Source organism: Camelina sativa, chromosome 15, assembly GCF_030686135.1.
Source record: "Camelina sativa cultivar CO46 ecotype springtype chromosome 15, ASM3068613v1".
Taxonomy (NCBI): domain Eukaryota; kingdom Viridiplantae; phylum Streptophyta; class Magnoliopsida; order Brassicales; family Brassicaceae; genus Camelina; species Camelina sativa.
The window spans coordinates 709,317-724,478 of record NC_141894.1 but is presented as its reverse complement, the minus strand read 5'-3'; the positions used below and the strand labels follow the sequence as shown (position 1 = coordinate 724,478).

General features: G+C 39.7%; 7 protein-coding genes across 8 annotated transcripts; 2 read left to right on the top strand and 5 right to left on the bottom strand.

Moving 5' to 3' along the window:
• Window positions 1–146: 146 nt before the first annotated feature.
• On the top strand, window positions 147–2,442 carry LOC104744346 (tyrosine--tRNA ligase, chloroplastic/mitochondrial). Of its 2 annotated transcripts, none has more exons than XM_010465385.3 (2): window positions 147–338; window positions 734–2,442. In XM_010465385.3, exon 2 carries the CDS (start codon window positions 786–788, stop codon window positions 2,319–2,321), a length of 1,536 nt encoding a protein of 511 aa, XP_010463687.1. In that variant the 5' UTR covers window positions 147–338; window positions 734–785; the 3' UTR covers window positions 2,322–2,442. The 2 variants fall into 2 exon arrangements, with proteins under 2 accessions (XP_010463687.1, XP_010463686.1); XM_010465384.3 differs by having other exon boundaries at window positions 253–338; window positions 727–2,442.
• A 66-nt stretch (window positions 2,443–2,508) lies between these two features.
• On the bottom strand, window positions 2,509–6,703 carry LOC104747970 (WAT1-related protein At3g02690, chloroplastic). The gene is made up of 7 exons (XM_087487587.1): window positions 3,869–6,703; window positions 3,721–3,768; window positions 3,508–3,630; window positions 3,280–3,429; window positions 2,982–3,153; window positions 2,830–2,890; window positions 2,509–2,743 (listed from the first exon to the last, which is right to left on the bottom strand). Exons 1-7 carry the CDS (start codon window positions 4,184–4,186, stop codon window positions 2,629–2,631), a joined length of 987 nt encoding a protein of 328 aa, XP_087343713.1. The 5' UTR covers window positions 4,187–6,703; the 3' UTR covers window positions 2,509–2,628.
• LOC104744345 (small ribosomal subunit protein mS80 (rPPR6)) lies at window positions 4,594–6,655 on the bottom strand. The gene has a single exon (XM_010465383.3). The coding sequence runs from the start codon at window positions 6,653–6,655 to the stop codon at window positions 4,862–4,864; it is 1,794 nt and encodes a 597-aa protein (XP_010463685.2). The 3' UTR covers window positions 4,594–4,861.
• A 138-nt stretch (window positions 6,704–6,841) lies between the features above and the next one.
• Window positions 6,842–8,434, bottom strand: LOC104747969 (putative UPF0481 protein At3g02645). The gene has a single exon (XM_010469672.1). It carries the CDS (start codon window positions 8,432–8,434, stop codon window positions 6,842–6,844), a length of 1,593 nt encoding a protein of 530 aa, XP_010467974.1.
• Window positions 8,435–8,913: 479 nt separating this feature from the next.
• On the top strand, window positions 8,914–9,673 carry LOC104744344 (uncharacterized). Its single transcript, XM_010465381.3, has one exon. The coding sequence runs from the start codon at window positions 9,015–9,017 to the stop codon at window positions 9,531–9,533; it is 519 nt and encodes a 172-aa protein (XP_010463683.1). The 5' UTR covers window positions 8,914–9,014; the 3' UTR covers window positions 9,534–9,673.
• Window positions 9,674–9,844: 171 nt separating this feature from the next.
• On the bottom strand, window positions 9,845–13,365 carry LOC104744343 (stearoyl-[acyl-carrier-protein] 9-desaturase 5, chloroplastic-like). Its single transcript, XM_010465380.3, has 4 exons — window positions 12,289–13,365; window positions 11,266–11,770; window positions 10,484–10,924; window positions 9,845–10,302 (listed from the first exon to the last, which is right to left on the bottom strand). Exons 1-4 carry the CDS (start codon window positions 12,408–12,410, stop codon window positions 10,180–10,182), a joined length of 1,191 nt encoding a protein of 396 aa, XP_010463682.1. The 5' UTR covers window positions 12,411–13,365; the 3' UTR covers window positions 9,845–10,179.
• Window positions 12,736–14,646, bottom strand: LOC104744342 (stearoyl-[acyl-carrier-protein] 9-desaturase 2, chloroplastic). The gene is made up of 3 exons (XM_010465379.2): window positions 14,386–14,646; window positions 13,501–14,014; window positions 12,736–13,395 (listed from the first exon to the last, which is right to left on the bottom strand). Exons 1-3 carry the CDS (start codon window positions 14,598–14,600, stop codon window positions 12,826–12,828), a joined length of 1,299 nt encoding a protein of 432 aa, XP_010463681.2. The 5' UTR covers window positions 14,601–14,646; the 3' UTR covers window positions 12,736–12,825.
• Between the last annotated feature and the right edge of the window lie 516 nt (window positions 14,647–15,162).

Genomic DNA, 15,162 nt, shown 5'->3' with positions numbered 1-15,162 from the left:
TAAGAGGAGGGTGTGCTCTTTACTGGGTTTTAAGGTGACCGGTTTTGTTAACCAAACTTAGTCCGGTTTTATCAAATTAAACTTGAGATTCTTTAAACCCAAACTTTGAGTTGTAATCTAACAAACCCTAACACAAATCCGAAAGAGAGGATTAATTAGTTGGGTTTTATAGATCCCGGTTTTACATCTTAACCGGTTAAAATCAAATTGATTTCGGTTAGTAAATAAACCGGAGACTTTAAGGTTCTATCTTGTTTCGAATAATCTGAAGCAAATTGATCTGTGGAAGAAGCAAAGGTCGAAAACAAATTCCATTCCCGGAGCTGCAAACCAGTAAAGTAAGCTCCTTCACTTCATCATCTTCATCTTGTTCTCGAAGTTTAACTGTGTATACATTTAGGTGTGTTTTAATTTCGCTGAAGTTGGGATTTTTATCTCCAAGTAGTTAGTTTCTCTGGGTCCGTTTCGATGCAATGATGGGGATTCATTTATAGTTTGGTGTAAAATTTGTTGGATTCCTTTATAATTCTGTTTAAAGCTCCCATTTTTGGAGTTCAACTCGTTACTGTGTTTATGGGGACAGTAATATGATACAATGCCCATAAGGTGTTTGTCAAATTGCCTGCCTGAGAATTTTTGGGTTTGGAATCAGCAGTTTGGCTATTAACTCGTGCAAAGATCAGTAATTTATCTGTTTATTTTCAGCTAATTGGTGTTTCTATTTAGTTTGCAGTTGTAGTTACCAGCTTGGCTAGTCAAGAAAGGTTCAAGCATATAATAAATCTATGGCATATGCAACAGGAATAACGCTTGCTTCAAGGAGTATCTTGCCTATTTGTTCCAGAACCTTATCATCTCCCCTACGTGTTGCTTCTTTACTTGTTTTTAATGAGATATCCTCCTCCACTTTCTTCAGAAGGGTCAAAGTTCCTCACTTTTACTCCACTTCTACTACTCCTCTGTTCTCCTCTGTTAGGTGCTCAGTTCAATCTACTTCATCTCCTGAGACATTAACTCAAGCTGCTTCTCGCCCTAATGTAGTCGATATACTTGAAGAAAGAGGACTCCTCGAGTCAATCACAAGCGAGAATCTCAGGTCTGCTTGTTCTGATCCTAAAGTAGCTCCTCTAAAGGTTTACTGCGGGTTTGATCCAACTGCTGAGAGTTTACACTTGGGTAATCTACTTGGTATCATTGTGCTTTCTTGGTTCCAAAGATGTGGACATCAAGCCGTTGGTTTGATCGGTGGTGCCACGGGACGGGTAGGTGACCCATCTGGTAAAAGCCTTGAAAGACCTGAGCTTGACGCCGATACACTGGAGAAAAACATTGCGGGGATTAAAAAAATCATTATCAAGATTCTGGGTAGTAATCCGAGTTCCGGTAGCTCTTATATGATTCTTAATAACTATGACTGGTGGAAAGATATGACAATGCTCGACTTTCTGAAAAAAGTCGGTAGGTTTGCTAGGGTTGGTACTATGATGGCAAAGGAGAGTGTTAAGAAGAGATTAGAATCAGAACAAGGTATGAGCTACACCGAGTTCACTTATCAGTTGTTGCAAGCCTATGATTTTCTTCACCTGTTCAAGAACGAAGGGATCAATGTTCAGATAGGTGGCAGTGATCAATGGGGGAATATAACAGCTGGAACTGATTTGATCAGGAAGATTCTCCAAACGGAAGAAGCAGCTTACGGGCTAACGTTTCCTCTCCTATTGAAAAACGACGGGACGAAATTCGGGAAATCAGAAGATGGAGCAATCTGGCTCTCTCCTTCGATGCTATCGCCTTATAAGTTCTATCAGTACTTCTTCTCAGTTCCAGACGTTGATGTGATACGCTTCTTAAAGACTTTAACTTTTCTGAGTTTGGATGCGATAAAGATCTTAGAAGATCAAATGAGCAAACCGGGGTATGTTCCTAATACTGTGCAAATCAAACTCGCTGAAGAAGTAACCAGATTTGTACATGGTGAAGAGGGTTTGAAGGAAGCCATAAAAGCAACAGAAGCTTTAAGACCAGGAGCTGAGACAAAGCTTGATTGGAACTTGATTGAGAGAATAGCAGAGGATATACCTTCTTGCTCACTGCCTATTGATCGAGTTTCGGGTTCATCGATTGTGGATCTATCGGTTTCTGCGGGTTTGTTTGAGAGCAAATCTGCTGCGAGGAGAATGTTGAAGCAAGGTGGGTTTTATATGAACAATGAGAGAGTGGATGATGAGAATAAAAGAGTTGAAGAAGAAGATATTGTTGAAGGGAAAGGTCTTGTTCTTTCTGCAGGCAAGAAGAATAAAGTGGTCGTTAGAATTTCCTGATTTTTTTTTATAACAAATCTGTATTTTTTTTTTATTGTTTTTGTGATAACGAGCATTAAATCATTAATGATTCATAAGCTTGAAATAATATTTTCTAAATTGAATCATAATGGTTTAGAAAGTTTGAAAGTATGCAATTAGTTGTTAGAAAGGTAGGTGTGTCCCCATGCAAATGGCACTTTCTAAATTTGTTGACAAATGTTTCCTGACTAGTTGTTAGAAAGGCCTTGCAAGTGTGTAAAGTTCAAAACAAGTTCTTGGATACATCTTGTATATCTTCATAACAAGTTTTTAAAAGCAGTACGAACTAAAAAAGTGTCTCAGTCGTTCCCTTCCGGAAGTTCACCAAGTATATAGCAGCCAAAGTGACTGCAGCCCCGACTAGTTGCAATGGGGAGAAAGTCTCATCGAGGTACAGATACCTGGACATATCAAGAATATGAACTATATGACTACAGAAACATGTGATCGGAATCATGGATTTATCGTTTGCTGATTTTGGTCTTACCCAAAGATTGAGGCAAACATTGGTGTCAAGAAAGTGAGGGAGCTGAGTTTAGTTAGGCTTCCTGCAAAGAAAATAAGAGATCATTAAAATCATCAGAGATCTCAAACCCAAAAGCAGCGAGAGTCTCTTGAGAAAGGGCAGTGATATAGAACCTTTAGTAGCGCTGTAGAAGTAAACACCGTAGCTAACTGCGCTGCCAAAAATGGATGTGTAAAGAAGTGCTATGACATCGTTTGTGGATAAATTTTGAAGATTGCCGCTAAAAATTGGGTCATGGTTTATAACGGAAACCGCCAAAAGAGGAAGGCCACCAATAACCATATGCTGCAGATAAATTTTGAAACATGTTAGTTTGGTTTAGTTCTTCTAAGAACTCTAAGACACAAGCCAATGAACAGAAATGAGGACAAGTAAGGTTTGAAAGGGCCGAGGATCATCAAGTATCATTACCCAACCGATAACCATAATTGGATCAGAGTATTTAGAGACCCATCGAACCATCACAGTGCCAATAGCCATGCTCTGAGCTGCAAGAAGCATCCACCACTCTCCACTTCCCCACAAGGAAAACTTAGTACCATCTGAAGTAACTGATGGAACCTGTAGTGAATCAAACATATCCACAACAAGTAGTAAGAACACTAGTGAGTTATATAGATGGTTAAGTAGATCTTTTACCTCAAGAAGCAAAAGTCCAGCAACGCCGAGGAGCAAACCTCCAGCTCTCACTATTCCAATGGACTCACCAAACAAGAAAGATGCTAATACAGCTACAGTCAGTGGCTGAGAATCAACTATAACCTGCAGCGCAACAGATTAGCAACCCAAAAGCATTTCCTTATTACTTTCTCAGGCGTTGCAATATAGTAGACACTAGAGAAAACAACTTACACTTCCTAAACCAGCAGAAGTATTCTGTAACCCTTGAGCAAGGAATCCCTGAACCATCATCAACAACAATTCAACATCATCGTTCAGATAAAGAAACTATCACCTTTAACTCTTAAAAGAGTTGAGGTTGAGGTCAAGTTAAGCAGACCTGGAAACAAGTAGCGTCCACAAGAGCAAAGAGAGCAATAGAGAGCCAAGCATTGAGTCCTTTAGGGAAAGGTCTGCCTTTGTAAACTGCAAACGCGACAAGCAACAAACCAGCCGGAATTAACCGAAATGCGGCCACGAAGAAAGGACCAGTAATAGGCGACACTTCCTTCATCGCCACCATCGCCGTTCCCCAGAAAAAGAAGGGTGAAATCAGAACCGTCCATTCAAGGAATGATCCTTCTCCGCCGCTCAAGATTCCGGAGCTCTGGTTCTCCTCATCTTCTCCGTTATAGACGCATTCCACGTCTGATCCCATTCCGACGCAATCTACAGACGAAGACGACGGTGGTTCAGTCTCCTCCTCCGTGCTTTTATTGCTTGCGGGTGCTTCATTGTTGCTTGTACTTTAGAACAAGAGAAAGGATAAGTTTTGTATCTTTTCGAGTTAACAGACAATTAATGGCCACATGTTTCTGTGAAGAAAGATTGAGTTTTTGTTTTCATCAGAGATACCCAAAGATCATACAGTGAAAGATGAGTTTGACTAGAGGACGCCGAGTCAAGTGAAAGAGGAGATCCCGGGAAAGTGTGTCCCAATGCTAATGGCACTTTTAAAAATTGTTGACAAAAGTTTCCAGACGAAGGATTAGGCCTTGCAAGTATAAAGTTCAAAACTTTGAACATGAAGATCAATTTTCTCAACTGAAAATTTGAAATCGAAACTAAAACCAAAAGATGCTATCTTACTAGAAAACCAAATACAAACAGAACAATGACCACATGGTAAACTGAATCACTTCTTGAATCAAAAGCTAAAGAAAAAATATATTGATTGTATGGCTAAAGGCTTATTGGGGAAGACTGGAGTACAAAAGATAATTCCAGTAACAAAAGAACAAACCAGGTATCTTTCCGAGATTTCAAACCAAGAAAAACATCTTCAAAAGCTAGTCCACATTGTTAGAACTTTGACAAGTATCGGATCGAAATTCTATGCTTCAGCAAGTAAGTTTTCATTTTCCGTTACCTTAGCTTCAGATTCCATCTCTTTAACCGCCCTTATAAGCCCCTGAGTAATCGCATTCAAGTGCAAGCCTTTCTGCTTCATCTCCTCAAAGAGCATCTCTGCTTTTTCCCAATCCAAAGCTTTCAGGCAAAATGATTGTATCAGCTTATTGTACTCATCAGCATTAGGCTGCACCCCAAAACGATCCATTTCTTTCAAAAGTTCCAGAGCTTCGTCATATTCTTCAATCTTGCAATAGCCTCGGATAAGTGCGTGATATGTCACAGGACTAAGCTTCTTATGCTTCTTCTTCGCCTCTGCGAGAATCTCTTGAGCTTCGCTCATCAGCCCTCCTTTAGCATAACCGCTAATGATGACAGTGTATGTGTACACATCTGGTTTCAAACCTCTACTCTCCATCAACTTCAAAACCTCTTTTGCTTCATCCAGGTCTCCACTTCTCGAACAAGCATGGACAATCAAATTGAAAACCGCATTCCCAGGAGCAGGCCCTTTAGAAATCATATCCAAAAGCAAAGATTTAGCGTCTTTAACATTTCTCATCCTGCATAAACTATGGATAACATCAGAAAATGGTTTGATCCCTTGTCGCCTAGCTTCTCCAGACAAATCACCCAACAACTCCTGAGCAAACGTAATAGTCCCATTGTTCTTGGAAAGAGCACTTATCAGAGTAGCCACAGATCTAGGAGGTGGGAATTTCTCTTTCGTCTTGGCCATTTCGTAAACTGAGTAAGCCTCTTCAGCCTTCCCTTCCTTACAAAACCAAGTTATAATGTTACCAATCTGTTCTCCCTCTGGCAACACACCACTCTTAAGCATTTTTTCACATACAGAGCATGCCCAATCCATAAACGACCGCTTACAAAGCGCCTCCAATGTCAAATAATATGTTTTCGCATTCGGAGTAAAGCCAAACTCTTCGGTTTTACTAAACACATCAAAAGCAGCTTTGGATTTACCAATTTTCCCAAACAAGGCAATCAATTCATTCAATATCTCCAAATTCAAAACACAACTATTCTCCTTCTCACCAACCTCCTTAACCAAATCCCACAAACTATAAGCATCCATTCTACGTGTATCACTAGTAATGGCTACAAGAAGAGACTCCACAAGTGAGGTGGTAACAGTAATCTCTTCATTCTCAGTTGCCCATTTCAAAAACCTAATCAAATTCTTACCTGAAATCCCTGGGGATTCAAACACTCTTACCACAAAATCTAAGTGCAAGTCTACATTAAGCGCCTTAAGACCAACCTCCAAGGATTCCTCATCACTCCGTAACAGAGACAGGACAGATTCTAACTTTTCGTCATCAAATTGGTACACCTCGCTAACCTGAGAATCCCCCATTTCTACAACGGATCCATCTTCAGAACCTTCAACCACAACAATCTCTGAATCTCCATCTTCACCAACACCACCAATGGCTTCAACAGAGAGACCGCCATTTACATCAAAATCGCCACTTTCTGCAACACCCAAATCCGAAAGATTCGATTTTTCAAGAGTAATCTCTGCGGCGGCTGACGAGATTGGGATCTCATCCGTAGGTAACGAGACTGGGTTCTCTTCCGTAGGAGTGCTCGCGGAGAAGAACCTGATGTTTCGAGGAGAAGCATCTCCAGACGACTCGAGGTATGAGAATCTGGAAATGGAGTTTAGCGATGGAGTCTGTGTCTTCTTCTTCGAGAATCGAGTCACGGCGAGGTTCCGAGTCGCATTTTGCGATCTCCACAAAAGGGATCTCAACATTTTCTTCAGCAGCAGTTTCTGTTTCTAAACCCAAAACCCTACTCTCTCTCTCTCTCTCTCTCAAGTTCAGATCTTATTGCAATTAAAAAAAAAAAAGTTTTTGTTACAAATTGGTTCAACATAAACCAAAACAAACCAAACCAAGTGAAATAGAAATCAAAATCGAAATCGAACCAAATCCAAAACCTAACCGGTTCTTAACCGAAGCAAGGTGCCAAACACCAAAGAGAACAGTTGCAAAGAAACCAACATCAACAACAAAACCGCAGCCAAAAACGCAAGAATCTGCCAAGAACCGTAAACATAAACCTCAACCAATCTTCCAATCTTCACTTTCCACCGTCCGGTATAATAACGGTTAACATCTTCAATAGTCTTATCCAAAAACCCAACTTTGGTCAACCTAACAGACTTGCTCATACCATTCCACATCTCTGCCGCTTCTTTATCACTCTTGAGACGGCTCACAAGCACGCCTTGTTCTCTAAGCAACCTGACGTCTTCTTCCGAATCGATTATTCCGTTAATGAGCTCTGTGTAACGAGTGAACACTAATGGTCCTGAGGTGTTTGAAGCTTCGTAAGCGACGAGGTTTCTAAGAACTGTTTCTGTGTTGATGTCTAGGTTTATAACAGGGAGGTGAAACTGACCCGAGTTTGAATCGAATGATACCGTTGAAACGTTACCGTTTGTTGTTGGTTTGAATCGAACTCCGGCTTTGTGGAGATCTGAGACTGATGGGATTGCGAGTTCTTCCACAAGAGGAGGCTTTTCGATATCAGGGTCTGAACCCGATGTTGCTGTTGTTGCTGCTTCGTGTTCTTGTCTTGTGAAGAGGTAATCAGCTGAGAGTTTCAGAGCCATGAAGCCAGGAAGATTTGATATGATTCTCCAAGGAAATCTCAAGATTAGATCCGCAGTTTGAGACGCGAAAACCCTTTTGAACTGTTGCTTAATCTCTCTCAGAAACCTAACTGCTCTGTTTCCGCCATTGTCGTTTACTCTGTTTTCTTCTTCTTCGATTAGTTCTTCTTCTTCTTCGATTCTCGGAACGATCATTTGATACAAGAAGTCTAGGATATGATTACACTCATGACACTGAGCCTTTAAAATCTCATCATCTTCGAAACTGATAACTAGAGGAGAGAGATCTTTGCATAGTCCCGTAAGAACAGAGACCAAGAGATCATCAGCTGATTCGATCGATCCAAGCTGAAACTCGAGTGTTTTCCTCAAAACGAAAAGAGGGATTTGATTCTCAATCATCATTATATCTCTAAGAATCTCGTTATGACCAACTCTGTTAATCAAAGTCTCCACCTTTTTAAAACTGTAAATCTTAAGAAACTCGATCAAGAACGATGAATCTACCGCCATGATCCACAACAGTGTCTCTCCGTTAAACCCTATATACTTATGATAACAAGCTCGAATCTTAATCTCCATGGATTGTAATCTCTCTACAAGATCATGAAACCTGAAAGAGCTATTATTACATTGGTTTCGAATTTTTCTCGCGATCATTAGTTTATACCTCTCCATTTCGTGTAGCTCTGGTCTTAGACAGTAATAAGGTCCGATCGAAACCCGGTGAGGTGTGTATGAATCTGGATGGCTACACATTAATGCTTTAGGAACATTGAAAATGCTGACTGTGACTTGTTCGAGATCGTGTTCTTCTAGCTCTGCGTCGAGTGATTTCCGGACATCGATGACCCATCGAGTTTCGTCAAAGCTGTGTTGCTCTGTAGATGAAATAATTGGTCTTTTAGGTAACATGATCTTTAAATTGCTGAAGCAGAACTAGAGATCTTGACTCGAATCCTTCTTCTTCTTTCAATGTGAGTGTAAAGTGTAAACTGAAACGAAGAATTCAGTTTTTCTTCTTTCTGCAGTTATGGTTTCATCTATGCTTTACTCTGTTTCAATTGTATTGAAACGGTCATTAAGTTTCAATTCGATCTTTCATAGAGTATTCGGTTCGGTTTGATTGAGTCGGTTCAATTTAGCGGACCAAACAAAAACTTATTGTTTGCTTCCTAATACTTATTGGACAAACGAGAACCCAACCAGGCCCAATGGGCCTGTCAGTCTAGATCTGAACAAACAGTAAAAGCAAAACACTAGCCGTTACGCAACACCGACACACACTCTGTCCGTGATCTGTCCTGCACTTGACTTCTGTAAACCCCAACGGTCATAATTGGAAAAATCCGACCGTTTAAATTTCTCTTTATATACCATCTCACTCCAATGTATACAGATTCATAACTCACAAATCACTACTCACTAGCTATCTTCTTCTTCTTGTCGATCTCCAAATCCAAATTTTTTAACATCAGATAAATCCAACATCATCATGGGTTTAATTCCTCAGCCACAAGAATCTAGCTTCTACACCCATAAACTCTTCCTCTTCTCAAACTACGTCCTCCTTGGTGCATCCTCAAGCTGCATCTTCCTCACACTCTCTCTCCGTTTAATCCCTTCACTCTGTGGTTTCTTCCTAATCCTCCTCCACGCCACCACAATCGCAGCTGCTGTCTCTGGCTGTGCAGCCGCATCTTATGGCAAGAACCGGTGGTACGCAGCTCACATGATCACTACTGTCCTTACAGCCATTTTCCAAGGCTCAGTCTCTGTTCTCATCTTCACCAACACTTCCAACTTCCTCGAGAGCCTTAACTCTTATGTCCGTGAGAAAGAAGCGTCTATGATCTTGAAACTAGCTGGTGGGCTCTGTGTTGTCATCTTTTGCCTTGAGTGGATCGTTCTTGTTCTCGCCTTCTTCTTGAAGTACTATGCTTATGTCGAAGGTGATGGTAATGGAGTTGCTATGAAGAGGACTGGTAAGGTTCAGAGTGACTTCGAAGTTTGAAGAAAACATGACTTCTTGTAGTGATTTTGTTTTGAGAGAAGAGTGTCTTGTATCAAATGTTAGTTTGATCTGTTTTTCAGAGTTTGGTTTATATGTATTGAAAAATTAAATTGGTTCATTACTTTGTTGATGATTCTACATATGGCTTTTTGATTTGGATTAAACTCACACTTTAGCAACATTGGTTACGAGTTCAAGAAGGTTAATTTATTTATATTACAAATACTAATAGGAACAAATTGAACAAATTAAGAACGGAAGGAGTATTTTACAACTGCCTAAACAAGCAAGGGGGAAAATACAAACCATTCTTTACTTAAAGAGAGAACATTATTATTTAAACTGATACAACAAAGATAGAATCAAAAAGGTAAAGCAAACTCGTAAGTCTTGTGTTCTTGGTAAACCATACATTATCACTAAGAGAACACTCAAAACATTTTTCTTTGGTACTTGACTGATGCAAACAAGAAACATTACCTAACCACATAACTTTATCTACAATGTTCCGTATAAAACAAAACATATTCAAATGAACTTTCGTGGTCTTAAAAACTGGTCCTTCATTGGTGAGAATGAGATGGTTGGGTGAAGACCTTTATGGCTTACCTGGGATAATTCGAAAGAGAAATGTGTACTAAACTTCTTAAGCCCTGATATTTCTACCAAATATCCAGCTGAATGGTATGTTTTTGGATGCTTCTTTGGCTCTTCCTTGAGCTCTCTCTTCAATTTTGCGGATTCTTGTAGGTAGTCCGCAGACAAAGTCCTGTCAAAGGCAATGATCAAATCAGAATTCAAGTTCAGGTCCTGATCAGATCTTCAAATACACAAAACATACTAAACAGTATATCTAATACAGTATTCATGACTTAAAACTACTACAAGATCATGATAAGTATTCACAAACAGGAGGTTTCATCACAGGAAGTTTCATAGAGGTAATTTACCTGGGCCCTGTGTCCTTCACTAGAAAGGCCTGACAAAGTCTCCACATTCCACCGTTCAACAAGAAACTCCAGAATATCAGCATAGTCCTTGGCTGTGTAGATACCAAGCCTCTGGGCAACAGTTGAAAAGTGCTCAAACAGGTTATCATCTTGGCCATCATACATTAAATGTGCAGGCATTGAGATCTTTTTCTTCATCATATCAGCCAAGCCCAAGATCGTGCCATCAGCGTCAATTTCAAAGAGCTTCTCTACAATCTTGGTGTAAGCAGTCTCATGACGCTTCTCATCAGCAGCAATGGTCCCGCATATCTGCGCAAGTTTCAGATCTCCACGATCTTTCGCTAGCCTGGCGGTGTTTCCATGAGAGATGAAGGTCGCTCTTTCTTGAAAGGATGTGTAGATGAAACCCAAGTAAGGATTGTTTTCAGTTTTTGGATCCTAGGAATAACATAAGACAAATCGATCAATCACATATTGAATATTAGGAATACAAAACTACAGAAAATGAAAAACTTTAAAGTGCTTCAAGTGGCAGCTAAGCTGGATCACTTTCATTCTATCTTCAGAACTTCAAACATAAACTATGGGTATGTTGCTAACATGATGATTTGTTAATAGTCATTGTGAAGTCAATTCAAGCCTAACTAAGAAATGTCAAGATAAGTTCCAAAAAGGTAAAGACTGATAAATGGTTCCAAGTTATTACTCTTTATGTTCCCCTACCTATTGTATCTTAACAGTCAAAATCAAATAAGCAGGCAACGATTAGCAGAGCTTACCATTCCAGAACCAATCAGGTACTGAATTGTCTTCTCAATCTGCCTCATGTCTACACGACCAGAAAGATAAAGATACTTGTTAAGAAGATCACCATGTCTATTCTCCTCAGCAGTCCAAGCCCTGGTCCATATAGCCCAAGGAGTAGGACTTGCTCCTGTCTCATCCCTAACTCCATCCAAGGTGTTCAACATGGTCTGGTAAGTAGGAAGTGCTTCTTCAGTGATCATATCCCCAACAAGCACCACAAAATAGTCATCAGGAAGTTCCTTACACCTTTCTCTCAACTCCTTGACTTGGTCATAGAAACCTTCCGATTCAGGTTCCGGAAGAAAATCAGTCGGCTGCCATGATTTCTCAACAGGTTTCAAATAAGTCAAGAGGGTCTCATCAGCCCATCCTTCTAAAGACTTAAAGATCTCCAACTTTTCTGGCGGCATTGAATGTTTCACTTGGACATGCACCTCTCTAGGAGGGATATACAGTTTCCTTCCATTCGTAACCTCCCTGTAATAATAAAAAACCAAATAAAGTTTCAAAATTTCAAAAGGAGTTGAGCAGCTACTACATACACATCAATCCTGAACAACACCAAATAGTCTTTTACTTAACATGATAAACAAACAAGAGAATAAAATGAATAAGAAACTAATTAGCATAGTAGTAGTCTTATGGGCCAACAACCAAGTAACAAGAAAGTCATAAACACAAAACAATTCATGCATGCGTTCAGAACAAAGAAGAGAGATTAGCAAAATTTAATTTATGTTACTTAGTAGACAGACAATATTTTCCTTTGCATGTAAGGTACAGATTAACAAAATCAAACATTTTTCATACAAATGAGTCTCTGTGATCTAAACCAAGCTCGCAGATATATCTTAGTTAAAAATGAGATTGATGAAAACAGGAAGCTGGATCAACCAAAACCGGAGATTTATCATCGATACTCAAAAAGCAAACACCAGATCAGGACAAATTCAAAGCATTAAACAAATTCGAAATGAAGAGATTAAAAAACTCACGTAGCGGCAGAGCGAATCGTAGAAGCCATGAAAATTCTAGAAGATCTGGATCCCCTAACTTGACAAGGACGAAAGACGTAAGATGAAGGGGAGAAGACGATCCGATCCATAGCAATCGCCATTACTTCTTTTCTTCTTCTCTAACAAACTCAATCAATCGAATATGATCAATGAACAAAAGCAAAAAAAACGAATCACAGATGAAACAAGAAAAGTTTTCGATTATTTCTATGCTCTGAGAGGACTGTGAGAAAAAGAGACAAATGTGAAAGAAGAAGACCAAACACTGGGCGTGATGATCGAGCCACACCACGGACGGACAAATTAATACTATAATTGTTAACTTTTTCTTCTATCCCTCAGGTTCACTTCTAATTACGTCTATGCCACTCCTTCTTCGCTTATTTTCACAAAGCCCATGGGCCGTATGACATATTTAACCCAGTGTTTCACTAAAACGCAAGATCATTCAGCGTTTTATTATTTTGTTTACTTTACATTGTTTTAGAGTCCAAGTACAGTGAAAACGCAGTCGTTTTACAGTTTAACTTCTCTTCCGTAGATCCAGCTGAATGAAACAGAAGGTTTTGACCCAAGTTTGACTCTATCGTTAGCTCTTTCCTCTAACCTCCTGATCCTCTGCGGCAAGGTACACAGATAGTCCTGTGCTCTCCTTCCTTCACCGGACAAACCCGACCCTAACTTCTCCACCTCCCACCGCCGCAACAAAAACTCCAAAATCCCAGCGTAATCCGTCGCGGTATAAACCCCGATCCTCTGCGCCACGGCGGCGTAATGATCGAACAGATCTTCGTCGCGTCCGTCGTGCATCAGATGAGCCGGCATCGTGATCCGCTTCCTCATCATACTCGCTAGAGCCTGTACGGTTCCGTCGGGATCTATCTCGAATAGCTTCTCGACGATCCTTGTGTAAGCCGTCTCGTGCCGTTTCTCGTCCGCCGCGATTGTTCCGCAGATTTTGGCGAGGGTTGTGTCGCCGTAGGTCGTGGCTAGCCTCGCCGTGTTGCCGTGGGAGATGAACGTGGCTCTCTCTTGAAACGAAGTGTAGATGAAGCCATTGTAGGGATTGTTCTCAAATTTGGAGTCCTGAATAACAATTATAAAAAATTATCAATTAGACCCTAAAGAATTTATAATTTACAATTTGTGCACACAATATTTTTTAGTAGTATGAGATGATGAGAACGTTACCATGCCGGATCCGATAAGATATTGAATAGTTCTTTCAACATGTCGCATGTCAACACGACCTGATAAGTAAAGATACTTATTCAACAAATCACCGTGTCGGTTCTCCTCTGCCGTCCATGCTCTAACCCAAACCGCCCACGGTGTTAGACTCCCGCCGGTCTCGTCCTTGACGCCGTCGAGAGTGTTTAAAGTTGTTTGATAAGTTGGTAACGCTTCTTCGGTGATCATGTCTCCGACAAGAACTACAAAGTAATCGTCAGGGATCTCTCTCGTTCGATCTCTTAGCTCTTTTACTTGCTCGTAGAACCGGTCTTCGTCGTTGGTTTCGGGCAAGAAGTCTTGTGGTTGCCATGAAGTTTCAACGGGTTTGAGGTAAGGTAATAAGTTTTCTTGGGCCCAAGGTTCCATTGATTTGAAGATCTCGAGCTTCTCTTGTGTGATTGTGTGTGTCACTTGGTTTGGTACTTCTTTGATGGGTCGAAACGTCTTCTTGTTTGTTTCTTTACTCGTTTCTCTATAACATTTTTAAATTGTAAAAAAAATTGTTATTTTTGATCAGGTTTGTGCCTTTCAAAATGCAAATTGATTTGTATATATGAATTTTATCTCATTGATTTAACATATTTCCAAGTTCAATATAGAAAGAAAACAATAGTTAACTTTTTGATCACTTTTTTGTACCGTTTTGATTCGGTTTTGACAGGATTTGCGAATTAGACAAATATTTAAATACAATATGATCATCCAACACTTTTTCACTTCCATTGTCGAGAAGAAATATTCAATGACGTATACGACGGAATCAACCAATATAAAGCAAAAGTCTAAATTTATAATTTTATCAAAGAAATGGATTTGAAGATCTGAAAAAAGATAAAAACTCACCTAGGGTTTGTGGCAACACACGAAACTCGAAGAGGACGACGACGTGAAAAACTAGATCCCAAGCAAGTAGGGGGTGGAGAAGATACCGCCACCGCTGGAGTCTGCTTCGTCCTAGCCATCGTCATCGTCGAGTTCAAGAGCAAAGCCATCGTCATTTTCTCTCTCTTTTCTTCTTTCCCTTGTGCTTCTTGTGTTAAGAGGAGCAGAAGGAGCATATATATAATGAGTTGACAAAAGATTGAGTATTAAACATGTCACCCCTTAGCTGTAATTATTAGTCTTATTATATAGTTATATGATTAATTATTCACTTAAAAATATGCAACTATGCACTTGTGTGACATATGACGAGTCGTTTTTTTGGTTTTAAAAGTTTAAACGATATATGTTAAAAGATCTCTACTAAACGTAATTGCGAAGACATGAGATATTGTCAAACACATATATACAATATAATTTCTTCCGTTTGCATTCGCGTTTAAGTATTTCATCTTATATACAGTCGATCATTAATTTTGTGGTAATTATAAATTTATAAGCATATGTTAATATGATTACCAATACAAAACACAATTATTTGGTTTTACAATAAACAAAACATCACACGTTCGGATGGTATGTTTAGGCTCTTATAGTAGGTATTAACCGGATCGTTTTTTGGTATGTAATAAAGTTTCTGGTAACGCATGACATTTTGTAAAAAACAAATGGGCTTGATCGAGAAAGTTGGCGTGCTCGTGTCGTGTCTACTTGCCACGAAATTTTGGACATGTATAT